The sequence below is a fragment of the Triturus cristatus genome, chromosome 3_1, assembly GCF_964204655.1.
Source record: "Triturus cristatus chromosome 3_1, aTriCri1.1, whole genome shotgun sequence".
Taxonomy (NCBI): Eukaryota; Metazoa; Chordata; class Amphibia; order Caudata; family Salamandridae; genus Triturus; species Triturus cristatus.
In genome coordinates, this window is record NC_140583.1 from 780,313,687 (window position 1) to 780,331,126 (window position 17,440).

The 17,440-nt window shown below is 43.0% G+C and overlaps 1 protein-coding gene across 8 annotated transcripts in view; it reads right to left on the reverse strand.

Moving 5' to 3' along the window:
- Positions 1 to 17,440, reverse strand: part of FN1 (fibronectin 1) — a 167,549-nt gene that overhangs the window by 83,087 nt on the left and 67,022 nt on the right. For all 8 annotated transcript variants that reach the window (XM_085644997.1, XM_085644996.1, XM_085644994.1 and 5 more), the window contains exons 14-22: positions 12,622 to 12,799; positions 11,631 to 11,807; positions 11,412 to 11,540; positions 10,007 to 10,096; positions 9,263 to 9,457; positions 8,356 to 8,628; positions 7,280 to 7,546; positions 4,254 to 4,348; positions 3,601 to 3,769 (exon numbers count right to left, since the gene is read on the reverse strand). In XM_085644997.1, coding sequence (XP_085501123.1) covers positions 3,601 to 3,769; positions 4,254 to 4,348; positions 7,280 to 7,546; positions 8,356 to 8,628; positions 9,263 to 9,457; positions 10,007 to 10,096; positions 11,412 to 11,540; positions 11,631 to 11,807; positions 12,622 to 12,799 — 1,573 coding nt within the window. The remainder of the gene's footprint in view (positions 1 to 3,600; positions 3,770 to 4,253; positions 4,349 to 7,279; positions 7,547 to 8,355; positions 8,629 to 9,262; positions 9,458 to 10,006; positions 10,097 to 11,411; positions 11,541 to 11,630; positions 11,808 to 12,621; positions 12,800 to 17,440) is intronic.

The following is a 17,440-nucleotide window of genomic DNA, read 5'->3' on the forward strand; positions in this document are numbered from 1 at the left end:
ATTAGGATGGACGGAGCACGTGTCCCTTTATGCCGAAAGCATCCTCTTATAGGTCACAAAACCCTACTTCGATAGCCAGAATCCTAACAATCTGATCTTTTCAGTAGCTACTGTGGCACCAGAATAAAATTGGGACAAGTCCATAACTTCTCTCATTGGGACCTAAGCTGTGACTCGCTTGTGACGGGGGTGGGGGAGGTCCAATATTTGGATATCCAAGTCACCAGCGACCCACATAAGTTTGTGTAGAAACATTTTACCCCAATTAGACTTTGACAATGTAATACACTGGTGGACCCTACCATCATCTCTAATGGGCAGAGCTGGTGTTTATAAAATGACTCGCCTGTGCCTCATACATGCTCCAAACCACACTGTTCTAAATCCCTCAGGAATACTTCCAACAAAGTAGGGAAGGAACGATGTTTGCTCCACTGGAATGGAGGGACCCCACGTATAGCCCTGGGTAAATTGTACAGGGGCGTGTACAATGAAAGACTAGCAATCCCAGATATTAGGAAATACTATTGGTCATCACAGCTGTTAGTGATTAATGATTGTGTCTTCTCGGATAGGCAGGAACCGGCCTACGGCATAGACCGATGCAATGGATTGCTGGGATTACGAGGAGATCCTCTACTGTAAGAGGAGAGGGGGGGGGGGGGAATGCTGCCAACACACACTGAGACGGTAATGCAGGGATGGAAGGAAGCCAGACAATACTTGAGTTGGAACCATAAACTCCCAGCCCTAACTCCAATGTGGACCAGTGACTTACTCCGAGAAGTTGCTACCCTGGAGGGCTTAACAGAGTGGGCGACAATAGGTACAGAACATCTGGGAGATGTGTGGAGGGATCATCCCTTCATATAGTTTGAGGTTCAGACAGGAATTAGAGATGGCGGCGGCAGGAGTAATATGGCCATCTCCAACTGGGGAGTGCAATAAGGGAAAGCAGCTGCCAGAGGTGTCTCCTCTGGAAGACAGCTTGTCTGGTATTTGTTCTGTGAGCAAAGGGATCTCCACAATCTATAGAAAACTGGTTAATTCCTCTGACCTATTGGGTCCCCTTAGGAGGGACTGGACTGATGACCGGAGAGGTGGGGGTGGGGGGGGCGGGGGGGGGGGGGGGGGGGGAGGGGAGAATGTACGATAAGGCCTAGGTAGAGGCTCTCAGAGAAATAGCCATTAGCCATTAGAGCCAGGTTTAGCTTGGTCCAGCTGAAGATCCCCCACAGTATATGACTCAGACTCTTACATTAAATAGGTAAAATAGGCTGAAACCCCAGTTGCCTCAGGGGGTGGAATCAAGAGGGCAGCTTTTACATTCTTTGGACCTGCCCAGTGATGCAAGAGTTTTGTCGGCAAGTGACGGATGTCATGTTCAGAGCTATTCATGGAAGGGTGCTAAGTACCACAAAATTAGGTTAACTATGCAGACTGAGATGGCCAAGAGCAATATAGCAAGATGGTGGGGTCTAGCCATCCAAGCATTGTGGAGTGGGAATCAAATCTTGACTGGTGCCAGAGGGTGGAAGAGGTGATCTACCAGAGCCGTGGCTGCCCCCCAGAAAATAGGAAGAGTGTGGGAGACCTGGAAAGGATTTAGGGGTACCAATAGGGGGCTCTGCTAGAGAGGAAAGGGATAAATGTTGCCTTTGTAGTGTTGTACGCACTAATAATCCTATCTGAAGTACACTGTAAAACCTCTGACAGTAATGCGCCATATTGATTTTAGCCCTTTAATTACACAGGACCAACCTGGCCTAATATACCAGGCCACTTCTCAGAACAGAAACACAAGCAAACCCAGACTGATAATTATCTATGTGGGCCTCGTCTGGGCAGCCTAGGTTCTACAGCACAGAACCCATGTGTGGACAAACCTGTGGCACTTGGAGTCCTGGGGGGGGGGGGGGGAGCGAAGAGTTTACAAGAGAGGATGACCAGGGCCAAAAAAAAAAAAAAAAAATCAAAATAAAGAAACAATGGTTGGAACGTCTAATGTAATATCAGCAATGTGGGAGAAGGGGGTCCTCCACATCCATACAGGTACCCTCAGAACGCATCATATGGCACTATAGGAAGAGGTTGGGGGAAAAAGTAATAGACAACCTGTTTCGCGAGCATGCTCTAGCTTTCTGTCAATCATTACAAGTGAATGAGGCCTTCATGTGACCCATTTCGTTACATACCAGGCTAATCAAAACTGTCAAGATACATTACGATATAAAGTGCCTTATACATCCCAGTTGGTGGGGCATGGCGAGGTGAGGGAAGGGACCAATTAGTTTGTTTAAGCCAAAGTAGAACACGCAGCCAATTTACTACAGCTCTTAAGAGATAAATGGGAGCAGGACCTATGCAGTGTGTCCAATGACAAAGGATAGTGACTGCTGCAGTAGCCACATAATTCCTACAATGCTCAATATAAAATTCTGAAATTCAATATCCTGAACAAAGCTTACTTGCCACCACTCAAAATCAGAGCAATATACAGAGTGAGGCAGTATATCCCAAATGTCAGCGAGTATGCAGACTTTAACCAGATGCAATAAACATGGTGCTGGAATGCTTTAATTAATCTCTGGCAATCGCTCGGGCTGCATCCAAATCCCAGGTTTTAGCCCACCATCCGACCTCAGTATGGATCCAGCCATATGCAAATCAGTTGTGACCCCACCCCCACACCTCCCCAGGGCCACCTTGTGTGGATTGATCAATCAGACTTTAGTGTAGCGCCACCCTTGCGTGGCGCAAGGGTGACACTATGTTAAGTATGCACCAGAATGTTTAAGCATTAAACCCGGTGTATGGTTGGATATGCAAATCAGTTGTGACCCCACCCCCACACCTCCCCAGGGCAGAGTAACACCTTGTGTGGATTGATAAATCAGACTTTAGTGTAGCGCCACCCTCGCGCGGCGCAAGGGCGACATTATGTTAAGTATGCACCAGAAGGTGCAAGCATTAAACCCAGTGTATGGTTGGATAAAGTGTTGGTTGGGTAAAGTGTACAAGGGAATTGTGGTCTATGTTAGAAACGTTTTTCATGTTGTACATGTCTGGCAGACTTTATGACTCATTACCTCAAGCATGTGGCTGCACATACATGTGTTATAAAGGTGTGAAGATAGACGTGGTCACATAAGCATGATTACCAAGTCTATTCAAGGGCCATGATCACCTTTTTTTTTTAAAAAGTATTTCAGACCAGTCGATACACATGGTTCTTTAAGTAATCCCGTGCAGTTATGCTAAAAGCTTACTTGTGAAACATGGTTTACATTTTTTATGTATGTAAACGGACAACGAGAATAGCAGATTTCCACCCACCCCCAAAACAGATGCAAGGCTTGTATCATTTTGCAGTTTACAGGGCATGCTAAATTCAGCTCAATATTTTAGCTTTGATCGGTTGAATAGTTTAACCTATCAAATCACCAATTTTCTACACTTTGCAGTGCCAAAAAAAGAAAAATAAAAAATTGCACTACATAATGTTCAAAAGTTGGAATAAAAATTAAAAAAAAATTAGACTGGCACGAGACCCGATAAGAGCAGATACCAGCTCTTCATATTCTAAAAGGTTTGACGTACGTGTCACTACAGTCCTGGTGATGGGAGCCTCACTCTCGCTGCCATCCGTCAGAACAGAAACACTGTAGGTGTACTCCACACCAGGAGTCAGGCCAGATATCACGATGCTGCCAGATTCAGAGATGACCTCCCGTGGCGCTTCGCCTCCTTGGCTGGGCCGGACATCCAACTGTAAAAGCAACACCCCGAAATGATTCATAGACCCATGCATAATAAGGTTACAATAGGCAAATCACTAGCCAGTAGGGCCAGTCCAGCAGAGGTGGGCACAAACAAAGTGGCGCTCACAGCATGCAATTTAAATATGCAAACATTTTGTTGCATTTTACTATATTTAGCATTACAAATTAGGGTGCCTTTGCTTTAGAACGATTTACCCTGCAGACAAAATTGTCACTTCATAATGCTAGTGAATATCCTGTAAAACATGCCAAAAAACAAGCAAATATACACTCTTTTTTTGGCCCATAACCAACGGCAACAACGTCTGCACCACTTTACAAACTTATTTCAATTTACCTGAAATGTATAAAAAATACTAATATACATTTGAGCCACCTGGTCAGCACAACACTCGAAAACATTTTAAGTCCAATTTCAAAGACATACCGTTCAGTCTGACAGTGTAAACAAGAGAAGTCTCTTAAGCTCACCCTGAAACCAATCCTGGGAACTGGGGTCCAAGTAACAACAATGGTGGTCTCAGTCACTTCGGTGTTATATTGCGGAATTGATCCCACAGGAAGCACTGCAAGTAGGAAAACACAAAGTGAGAACAGATACTGGAGAGGTTTTGTAGCCAACCTAAACAGGAGCAGGTCAAAGGTGACTGCCTGAGTAGCTGAGCGCTTAACAAAACCCCAGATAACATAACATAAAACACAAAACCAACCATGAAAATAGGGCAGCAAATAGGGCAACTTGAACAGCCAATTCAAGTTGAGTCCATGTAGGATAAGGTTAGAAGGGTGTGTTAATGGACTTGTGCGGTTTTAGATTTCTAAACACTGTAGCACTTATTTGATATACTTTATTAGAAATTCAATATTTTAGTTTTGTGTTTATAGTGTTAAAACTATATATGCAAACGGAATTTATACATCTGTAAAAAAGAAAACAATAACTTTCAGGAAACAATCAAAACCTTTGTATTCTAAAAGTAAAATAGTCACATCTTGATACAAGTCACACGGAAGGGCATCGATCAGCTACCCTTTGAGTTCCAATGCTGCCCAAAGCTGTTAATAAATCTGATATTTTAAGTAGAACAACAATGCCCACGTAAACCAAAAAGGTTTAAAAGGAATTTATTTGAAGTCGCTGTTCGACAAGCCTTACTTGACTGCCAACACACAAAAAAAGTCTGATGCAAAAAGTGCAAAGTTTCTCACACATCAGTGTCACATTCTTCATCGGAGGCAGGCAGAGTGGCACCATTCACAAAAATATTTCATTCCATGGAAGCACAAATACTACACAGAAGTTACAAGCACAAACCTTCATACACACCCTAGATTTAGCATTAGTTCAAAGGCAGCGCTGTGGTGCCTTTGAGAGGCATTCCATATTGAAAAGGTAACAACTGTGCTCTTAGCACACTTCTGTCGTGAGGGCAAGGATTTTATTCACATTTTGACATGTACTAGCTTGTAGAGAAATTGTGAAATGTCAGACAAAAGATACTAAAAGATATGTGGAGCAGCCAGTCGCATGTCTGGCTCCAATATTGGACTCATTACACTCACTTTTTGGAGGAACACCAATTTTAAGAGCCTTTCTTTTAAACCTTTCACAGGTTGAAGTCTCTACACATGTTCCTAAGCGGTAAGAGACCTCAGTTAAAAGGCTTAATTGGGTGGGTAACCAGGGGGGGGGGGGGGGGGGGGATGGGGGGGGAAGAATCAGTCATTCTGCGCAGCAGCAATGGTTAGACGAGCCACATTTGTTCGAAAGGTAGTTTGGTTAAGAGCAATGCCTCGCATCCATAAGCTTAGTGGCTTTGCTTCACCCTCACTGAAAAATCTAACATCACAATTGAGGCAGCTCTAGCAAAAAATAACCTGCTGCAAGTCACAAAAGCACGGTCACCATCGTTTACGTAGAAAACCCAACACCAGTCAGTGTTGGTCACGTGTTGTAATAGACAAAGCTACAAATGTTGAGATAGGACCATTTTGCCACCCATCTAACAAAGGCAAACTGACAGAATTCCTGCTTAACACTCGCCTGTGTTTGGCCAACAGTCACACAGTAAGTATTTGCAGAGGACTCCACTCGGATTGGCTTAAAATCGTTAATATAGTTAGGGGGAGCCATCGGTTTCTTTCACGCAATAGCTTTGACTCCAACATCACCTTCTTGGACCATCACCATCTTTAGCAACTGAGGGAGAGGTGATAGTGTATATTGCCGATTCCAAAGATCAGAAAACAGAGCTGTCCCTCTACCTAGCGCTTCACTCTACTGCATACGTATGGGCGCTCTTGAAAGCAGCTGCCAACATCGGAGTTAAACTCAACTCTGGACCAGCCAGGCAGAATAACCAGTCTGTACAGTGGACCTAGCAGAAGTGCCACTCAAGACCAGGGAATGCATGGAAAGAGTGCTCTATTGCATTTAAAATGTTTTGCACCACTGACTGGCTTTGCTGCATCAATATAGTTGCACTGCGGAGGACATCGCCATTATGAACAAACCCATTCACACTTTCTATCAGTGACAAACCGATAACATCGGATCACATTGCTCGTTTCACATACTCCAGCCAAATGTTACCCCACAGGATATTCTCCACACAATAAATCCTGCAACATCTTCTGGACAATGTAGCACTAAGACAGCGCTACAGTAGTGTCAGTTATGTGCTATATAAAACAAACTGTATAACAAGAAGTTGCCACATCCAGTTATCAATAGCAAAGGGAAGGAAAATCATGGATTCCCCAGGGGGCTTGCGTATTAGGATGGTTCAATCACCACAAGCAAGAACAGCAAACCCATGAGATCCCTGCGCAAACCTCCCCCTACCCAACCCCATAATCCCACAAGACAACACATCCCTCTCTAGCTGGACTGGTAAATTCTCTTGCGCGTTGTCTTATAAAGAGAACATTAGGCTTCCCAGCGATAATTGTAAACCGATTGAGACGGACATGGCAGCATTGGGCATGGACACAAACGCCCAGTCCATGGCAAAATGAGGGAGGGGAGCATATACTTACAAGTGTAAGTTAATAAAAGCGGTTTCCCTACCAAAAAAAAAAAGTAAAACCTCAAACAAATTGCAACATCCCACACGCATCCCCTACATGTGAAGAATAGGTAACTGCCCACTCAGCAAAACAAGTAGAATAACTCTGCTAATTGATGTTCAGCTTCTAGTGTGGCAGTCATATGCATCACTTGACATATCAGAACGACTCCTTGGGTAACAGGCTTCTTCAGAGTTTTAAAAAGTATGAACCAAGGAGGTGGGTCATATCATTACTACCCTATAATGATAGGGCCAACCATCCCCCAGTACCTTTCAAATGATGGGTAACCTTTTCTGCTACGGGACAGAAGAGAACTAATTCTGTTCAAGGCTGCTGTAGGAGGACAACGATGCAATTATTTAAGCCTTTGGTTCATGGCAAGTTCTATCTAGCCGAACATCAGGATCACCACATGCAATACCTACAGGTGCTGAAGACTCCGGTCACTCGGGGGCTCTGCTGACTGCCCTGTAGGGCCACCAAAGCAGCTGTGTACTCGGTCCCAGGAAGCAGGCTCCTCAGGGGATAGTAGCGAGTAGACGGTGGTATAGTGAACTGCTGTGGCTGGCCTCCTCTGGTCTCAGTCAAGGTGAGTAGGTACCCAGTGATCGGTGCACGAGGAGCAATCCATGCCACCTTGACAGTGGATTCAGTTATGTTGAGGAAACGAAGGCCAGTGGGCTCATCAAGCTCTGTTGAGTAAAAGCAGGTAACAATTGGCAAACATGGTGAATATTCCTACAATCACTAAATAAACAGCTCATGAACCCGATCCGCAAGTGTACCACAGACAAAGATTAATATATAAAAATTAAAAAAAAGATTAAAAACACACAATTTTATTTCTGTACTGGATCCAATAAAACCTACTTTTTGCTTTCTTCAAGCATGCATATGGGGATGTTCAGATGTATCAGTATTAAGAAGTCGCTTGTTGCCATACAAAAAGGTTCACCTGATAAGGCTGCTACGTAAAGTTTCCTACACCCCTTAACACCCCATAAACAGTGCTGTTCTCCCATCAGGAGTATCCTACCGGCAACCTTTACCTCCATTTAAACATGGATAATCCAACATATAGAGAAGGTTGGAGGGCACTCAATGGACAATCAAGTCCTACTTCCATGGAGCAGGCTACAATAATGCACTTGTTGCATTACCGATCATGTTTTGCAGTGAGCAGTTAAACCTCACATGCAAAACTATTGAAATATTTCTTATTCCCATGGACAATATTACAAGCAGTATGCGTGGGGAGTGGCCGCTATTGTACATTGAATTTTCTTGTTACCAAGGCCTTCCCACTTACCCCGTGATGGCAGCTAATGGGATCTTATCATGCTATTTAAGCCAGCATGAATAAAGATTTGTGGTCCATGTCAATAGAATTTCTGGGACACCCATTTTATACTTGATCGAAACGAATACACACACACAATATCCCTTTATTAAATATCTATAATTGTTTTTGTATTATTACAGCTTTTTAGCTCCCACTTACTGGTTGTGCGTTCCCCGATGAGCGGTGGACTCTCCTTTCCACGGTTCACTGCGTAGATCTTAAATGTGTACGTGGTACCAGGTAGAAGCTCAGTCACCTCAGCAAAGGTATTCCTGCTGACAGGCAGCTGTTGGCCATCGTGGCCCGGGAGATCAAGTGGATTCACAACTACGCGGTAGCCAGTCACATCACCCTGGGATGGAGTCCACATGATGGTTATCTTCACATCAGTCACTTCAACAAACTGCAGATCAGTAGGTGAAGGAACTTGCACTGAAAAGAGGGGAACAAGTTTTGGAATACATGGACAAGCATGTAGGAACAGGCAAAAGTTGGATCAACATGCAAGACTACACAAACCTTCTGGCCTTTTTGAGGCCTGAGCCTCATATATGACGGACTCTTCACCAGCCCCTTTGGCTCACATATGTATTCATTTAAAGGTAATGCCAAACGAATCCTTTGGTCTATGTGGACAATTGCTATGGGTTTACGCTCTTAACGACTGGGTTGTGTACAATACATATCGCACGTAAAGAGAAGGTCTTTATTAAACAGGAATCCTCATGAAGTCAAATTTGCCTGTCCATTATCAGTAGCACAAGCAAAGCGTTGAGATGCTAGCATAGAAATGTAAAGATTAGTTAAAAAGCTCAACTAATCTGTGGGATATTTCCCCTCTGCAACGATGGCCAAATTACGTATGCTTGACTGACCTAGATGTATGCCAACCTTCTACTGGCTTTTGAGACAGCATCCCTTGAAAAGGTTTTCAAACAACTCATTTGTGTCCTCCGATTAGAAGGAAATTGGTCAGCCAGGGCCAGTAGGAGAAAAGGAAGAGGGAGAGAAGACAGAATCTCATATTCCAATTTCAAACATACAATAATAAAAGACATTACATTACCAGTCCGTGCAACACCAGTGGTTTCTTGCTGAATGAATATGGGTGCACTCTCTTGGTTCTCTTCCACAGCATAGATCGTGATGTTATACTGAACTCCTGGTAGAAGCTCGCTGAGGGTGACGGATGTTGCTGTATCAGGTAAATTGAGTTCTGTGCTGCTGCCTTCTACCGTAGGTGTGTACACTATGCGGTAGCCTACAAAGAGGGAATATTAGGGTGAATTACACTGTAGGATTGGGGATTATAGCAGTCTAGGATAAACTTCAGTGTATCTACTTCACACCCACAATCATGAACTATTACAGGTTTGAAACTGGTTTAATCAGCTTTTAAAAAACAGTATTTATTAAGTTTTAAAAGTAACTTTTTTCACATTTTTGGGAATGCTATAGGAGTATTTTAGTCAAACATTCATAGTTTATTATACAAATACCGTAACGTTTAAACGATGGTCATTCATAGGTATGAATTAGACGTGCGGCAATTTGCACTTATTGGAACTTCTGTAGTGAATCGGCCTCATTTCAAAGCTGCCAAGTACCCATTTCACCCTATAGACGTCAAAGCTCTGAAGCGTTTGGCATTCTGTCATCTGTACCTTTATACCCCTCCACCTCCCAAAGATTAGAAACTGACCCCTTATAGATCAGCCAGTGCTCGAAGCAATCAGGATTTAAATAAACATTTTTTAAAAAGCAGACCAGCAAGCAAAAAACCTGGGTTTATTTATTACTGAATGCATACCTGTGATTGGAGCTTGTGGTCGTACCCAGCTGACAACAATAGAGGTGTCATCTACAGTGTCCACAGCATGTTGAGATGGTTTGTCAGGAGCTGTGAATACATTTAAAGGCGAGAAGGAAGAAACATGAAGTGCAGTTAAAATAAAATGGTTGGGGTAGAAAAGAAAAATCCAGGAAATGCACACGGTGCTTAACTAAGTATTTGTCATTGTCCAGCATTATTAGCTCTACCAAGTATTTGCAAAGAGATTGGTCTTATTGCTACAGGATCAATGGAACAAACTGTCCCCTTGGGACTTCTAATGCCACCATTGGTTTCCTGCCATTGGTTAAATTGCAAGTTCACCAACTGGATCAGATTGGAACTGCTGAATGTGGAGAATGGTCTTTGGCCTCCCCTTGTTAGCAAGGACACCAAATGCTCATTGAAATATACTTTTTTTGTTAAGCAACTGGATGTTATGTTTGAGTCTAAGAATATCACAGGAGTCTCAGCAATATATAGAACCTACTGCACTCCACACAACCAGTGTGTACTAAGACAGTACAGCAAAAACCGCTGCACTCTTTTCCTAGATTCCTTCAAATAACCGTTCTGCAGTCCTGTGCATTGTAATGCTTCTAATTTTCCAATCTTTCCAGGAGCCACTGTGCCAATACTGGACATCCTGGAAAGCCGCTGTTACTTTAGAAGCAGCTGTGATCATCTTTTGGCAATGGTGGCAAGTTTACACACTCCCAGACTTGGCCAAGGGACCCAAACATGAACACTCACAACTAAGCACCTACATAGTAGAAGGCTCAATGATGTGCTTTAAAATCAGTGAAACCGTTGCCAAAAATCAACACAAGGCACCTCTTTTCAAGCAAGGAGACAAGAAAACTTTAGAACCCAAGGTTCATTCAGTAACCACAAACTACAATAAAAATGTAAAGTTTACTTAGCTTTTTAAAACAAGATCCACACAATTACAGAATTGTACCAGCAAACTGCTAACTGTAGTTGGCACACAGATTTGTTATGGTGAATATTGTCCTTCCTGAATATTCCCAACATTGGGGTAATAGAAAAAAATGCTTTGCATACTATTTGTTTACAGGTAAAGGATGGGGCTTCTCATTTACCAGGAACATCACTGAACACTTAAAAAGTTACCTTCACTTTCTCAAAGTTATAATGGTTATGGCAGAATTTTATTTGTAGGATTTTTTAAGTGTTTCCATACCTGTCAAGCATTTGCCAGCATGTCTGTGCTGGAGAGATCACATCAATTTAACAAACATGTTGCAAGCACGGGAAAATAAATGCCATTTAGAATAGTGTTCACATCTGACATTCTGCCCTGCAGGTTACCTGTAAATAGAACATGCAAAGACAACATGTATGCTGGCGTTTATACACAAACCTGTAGTCTGAGTGGTGGATAGGATCAAACTTTGTCCTCCCTCTTCAGATAACTGGTAGACATTCACATTGTACTTGCGGCCAGGCAGCAGGTCTGGGATGTTCACAGAAGTGACTGAGTTAGGAAGGTCTGCATAATAGAAAGAAGTTTAGTTACTTGCACAACTGGTTAGTATTTTCTACTATGGTGCTTGCGGCATGTATGGAAGTGTTCTCATACCAAGGTACTGTTTCGTTTCGCCACCCTCACTCAGCTCATACTCAACACGGAATCCAGAAACTGTATCAGAAGCTGAAACCCAGGAAACCACAAAGCTGCTGGAAGTGATTTCAGTCACGGATTCCGAGGTGGAGACCAAAGGAGGCTGGGGCGTAGTCTCCCCACTCTCAGTGTGACCTGCAGGAGGCAAAGAGGCATAAGAAGGATCCCAGCAACAAGCTACATCATCTGGAATAAAACAGACGCTCCTACACAAAAAGCTTCCACCTAGGGCAGTGACCGGCTAATTGCAGAGAAATGCAACCACAAACAAAGGTTTCTCATCGTTGATCGAGAGAATGATTCAGCCTTTAGGCACACCAAAATAAACGGTGTGCATATCATTCTAGGATCTCTATGAACCTAGGTCAGCTGTGCAGCCTACAACCATTTGCTGCAGCATCTACACAAAAGCAGATGTTCGAATGATTTCAAGGGTCCATTATTTAGAGGAAATTAATGATATTTAAAAAGGTATAAAGTATCAATGAAGACCTGGTTGGGAGGTGAAGGGATTTTGAACTTGCAGGAAAATGACAAGTAAAATTTAAATATTGCTGGTATAAAAACAAAACCAAAAACAACAAAAAAATGAATGTTAGGCTATGCTTTCTCTACACATCATAAGTTCCATTTTACCAAACCCCTCATTTCCACTACAGGACACTACATCTCCTCCTGCACCCCACTCAATGGCTAACGCTCTTTTTTTCCTGCTCACCCTTTAATCACTACATCGCCACCCTGTTAGCACTACTCTTTCCAACCCACATTCTCTTCCACATCCCCAATGCCAACCTTCAGACGAAGATCCACAAAATCTTCCCTTTGCATCCTCCCCCCAAACCACTGAGCACCACACATTTTCACCTTATTCTTGAGGGGCCTGAACTCTACTAAGCACCCCACCTTATAAAAGTTATTCAAATACGCACTGAGCATACAAACTTACTAGATATGAGGGTGGTGGCAGTGGTGGTAAAGTCGAAGCGGGTGACCTCCTTCTGTCCAAACTGCAACACGCTGATAAGCTGTCCCTCATACACAATACCTGGTCTCAAACCAGAGATGGTGTAAGAGTTCAGGTGTCCTGGAATAGAGGCCTGTCTCCAAGGACCAAGTTTATTTTTCTGATGGGTGTGAAAACAGGAGATTTCAAAAAATGAAAGTTAACAAAAGATCACTACAAGTAAGCTAAGAAAAACTGCAAAACGCATTAATGTCAAGAGGAAGATTATATTTTTCCACTGGCTCCCAAATCTTCAGCTCTATCAGGAACTGAATCAACCACTTGAAGTCTAGAAAAAACAGTGCACTAAAATCCACTGAACAAAAATGCCCATGAGAAGTCGGATGGTTAAAGTATGCCATACATGCAGTTAGAGTTTCCAGTAAGATACAGCAAGACTAGAGTGCCTGCTACAGAAATCCTAAAAGCCAACTCAACAAATCAGTCTGACAAAAATAAAACTAGTATTTTGCAATGCAATAGATCTCACCTTTGGGACCTTAGAAGTATTTAGCAATGCAGCATATTATTGTGGGCAACAGCAACAGTCACTTTTTTTATTTAAATGATGCACAAAGCAGTGAAAGGGTGCAGTACTACAGATCACCACTAGGTGTCCCTTGGGACCTTTTGGACACATAAGGTACTGCACCCTTTAAGGGATCGTGCTCAGCGACAAACAGCATTTATAAAATACCAGCATGCCGCGCTGCAACAAAAGCTATTCAAATAAATAAACCTCCTATTGAATACATTTCTGCAAACATGCCGTGCTGCAAAAGAACACAACAAAAACAACACCTCAACCAAACCCAAGATATTAAGTCCCACTCTAGCACCATTGATTTACTTCACATCAGTGCTTAAATTGAGCCAGTGGTTGCAGGTTGGGCTCATTGGCAATTTTGGATACTATCTTTCCCCTCACCAATTCCCCGCCCCCCTTCCCCCATCAGACTTGGATCCAAAACAAGAAAAACACAGAAAAGGTGGAAAGCATGAGCGAGACTGAAAGTGTGACAAAGGGAGAAAAATGGGACAAAAATAGAGCATGCAGAAGTGAGATGGAGGGGCAGGGAGCATCTGGTGAGGAAGTGAATATGTATTAAGGGTAATCCAGACTTTGCAGTCTTGGTATTCAGCACAATGATTTACGCAAATGTTTCAGCCACTGCATTTCTTTTACAATAAGAGCACTGCTGCAAGGTCAACAGGTGATTTAACATGCAGTCCCTCATCTACCACTGGGCATTTGGAGAAAAGAAATTAGATTTCATGGGACAAAACTTCGAATAAGCAGAACTCTTGTAGCTGAGCAACCTCTTCTGCAGTGTGCTCCAGTTTAGATAAGAGTAGCATGGACGCACACTCACCAGGAAAACAATGCACAAACAGCCCATAACTGGTTAACCAAGTTGTTAAAGTGGTTGGCCATGTGCTTTTCTCAAGCAAACGCCATCTATTGGAGGGTCCTAGTCTCTTTTGCGCATGTTCAAGCTTCCAAAAAGGATTGGTTCAAGAAAGTCTGCCGCTTTCCTCATTCTTTCAGTAAAGCGAGACTGATTGCATTTCAAATGCTTTTCCTGGCAAATTTCAGACTATTAGCACGTCCGGATTTCAGACAACGGACAACTGAACACAGAAGACAAGTTTCCATGTGTTCCGGTACTGGTTGGCTGCCCTCAACAGAAACAATTTAATTAGCACAGATGATGCTGTGAGCATATAATGACCTCTTAAGTGCCTCATTGCCTGTATTTTCTGTATATTTGTGCTGTTAATTAAGCACCTCCAATCCCGCCAATGGATGCAAATGGTAGTCCTATTTCTATACTTGTAGAAAGTCCTCGGTTTTGGTTTAAAAATGTATATCTATCTAATCACCCTCGAAGTGCCTGCCGTTGGTTGCAGTTTCTTTCTAAATCAGCAAAGTATTCAAGCTCAAGGTGCTGGAGCACCATTGGCCAAAAAAAACCCCAAAAAAACAAAAAACCACACACCAGTAGACGTTAATTGCTAAAAGTACCACTGCTGCACCTGGCAGAGGCAGCAGTCTGCTTTGGTGAAATTGTGCACTTCTGGTGAGGCCCGTTCGAAAGCAAGAATCCTAAAACACGATAAATAATGTGCCGAGATATCAATCTTTGATACGTGGCAATTCTAGCCTGCAAGCACTTCAGTGTCATTTTAACTTAATTCAAGTAATGGTGGGCTAATTTACCCCCCATAAATAGTCTGTAGTTTATAATAATTATCAAAGTTGTTAGAGGTTTGAAAAGGACCTTTAATGTGAGGAAAAGGCCAATTTACCAATGACAAAAAATGGCGTGGCTAAAACGTACAACCCAGCCAGACGCAGTCTGGCACTTTACAATCAGCAGAAATGGGAATTGTAACCTAGTGAACAATCACCCCTCCTGTCTCGCTGCAATCCAGAAGAAGTCCGCCATGACACAATGGGTATACAACCGCTATTTCAATGACACCCTGAGGGATGCGCACTTCAAATGTTCCCGCTGAGCTGGCTTTAACTATCACAGAACGATGAAAATACATACTTGCTGTGCAAAATATTGCTTGTAACTAAACAAGAGATCTGGAAAATTGGTCTAGGCAAATTATTATATACCCGCTGTAGAAGTGAACGCACCGTATCTTGTCCTGTGCAAAATAGTGCATTTTTACTTTAAATTCGTGTATGTATAGAGGTAAAATTGGTCCGCCTAATGTGCCCCCCCTCCAGACACCACCTATAGCCTCGAAAACAGTCAGCTGGTAAGATCCGGGGGGGCGGGGCCAACAAGGTCGATTAAGGTTTGGGGTAACCACAAAACGGTTTACAAAAATTTGAGAGAAAAAAACGAAAAAAAACCCAGTGTTTTTGGAGAGCAGATCGATGGTGTGTTTGAGGTCACATCAAAAAAAAAAAAATCAACTCCAATTACTGTAAGGGGGCTGCTTGCAATGCGTTGTAAAATAATTGCCAAAAATAAACGTTAAGGCCACCCTTTGGCAGGTCATTTTATTTTTTAAATGAACACGAATGCAGGTTCGGCTAGGTCATGGAGGAGGGGGTGGAGAGAACTGAGACGATTAAAAGGGTCTCCTGTAAAAGAATAGCATTTGCAATGAATAGGTCTTGATTGGTCAACAGAAAACTGGGTGCCGTGCTGAAATATAAAGTGCAGCACACATGTTGTAAAGATGAAAACAGGACCTGTTCTTAAACACTCGCAGCCGCCATTCTTTAAGATTAAGGGAGGTGTGCCGCACTACTTAAATAAAAAAAGTATATATATATATATATATATATATATATATATATATACACACACATATACATACATACAAAATCTGTGAGCAAGGGCAACTGCCCGAAACGCATCAGATTTTTGCAACTCTTTAAATAAATACCATCCTTGCCTTATTTCTGGGATTCGTGGTGTCTGTTCGCCGAGGTGGAGGTGCAGGGACATCATGGTTGATTGATATATATATAAAAATAAATCTCATTTTTAAGTCTCGTCTGACCCAGCACTTGCGCTGGTCTGGCGAGACTTTAAGTAAGGGCTTCAAAAAATGCTACCGCCGGCCACAGCTTGCAGTGCATGTGCGCGCGCTTGAGCAGAGGCGCCATATGGCAGGATTACTGCTGTGCGCGCGCACCACTCGCGCACATGCACTGCAAGCTGTGGCCGGCGGTAGCATTTTTTCCCCCGCGATCACTTTCACTTTGGCAAAAGAAGAACAAGGAAGTTAACCGCGGGGCCAGTGTGGGCTTTACCGCTTGACCTTTCTTGCGAGTGTCCCTCCCCTGGAGCATTGCTGCATTATCCATTTCCCCCTGCTCCTCAATTTACAAGCACTACGTTTTGCTTTTTGGTTAAGCACTCCACAAGAATGCATGGGTTTTCAGCTGTCATTGTTGTGTACTTCTTTTGCCTCCTCTGTCACTTTATTTTATTCTTTAAGCATTCTGCACTGCTATTGGGCTGTTGTGCAGCATCACTGAAACCATTGGCAAAGCCAATCATTCCAAATGAGAAACCTGCTGACTTTGCCAATACTGGTTTTAAATTCTATCCTTAGCACTCCAGGAAATAACGCAGAAAACATCCGGATCCTACTGAGAATTCGCTTTTGAGCGTTCATAAAGTTCACAAGCTCACTGGGCCCCCCAATCCAAAATGTCTGGCGGCTTTCGATGCAGCAGCACCCAGTTTCCAGTAACTCCGCAATCTAAGTAACATTGGCAAGGGGTAGAGAGACTCTGGACCTCTTCGCTTGAAGAGAGAGCAGTGCTTTTGCTCTTTAATGCAGTGCACACACATTTTAGCTGTGCAAAATATTATCCTTTGCATACAATTCTCAATTTATCATTGCTGTCTCCCAGTTGCCCAAACGAAAGAATCACACAAAACAGTGCACCAATGTTCAGCTTTCTAATCTCGTGGAACTCTGTACCCAGGGGTAAAATATTGGAAATAGTTACACAATTATAGTAGACCCTGTCTAAAGTTAGTGCCACTGAGGCACCAGAAGATGCCATGGTAGGGTATAGAATCATTGTTACTCTTATAACGTTCATGAATGGCAATGATTCTGACAATGCACAGGAACACACAGGTAGACAGTTTTTTCAGGATATATAATACTTAGTGGCCTAGCAGTGAGGCGGACACACATTCACTTACAAGTGCACACAAACTCAGTCATCCTTACCCCACACAATCACTCAAACACATCCATTCTTAAGTGCACA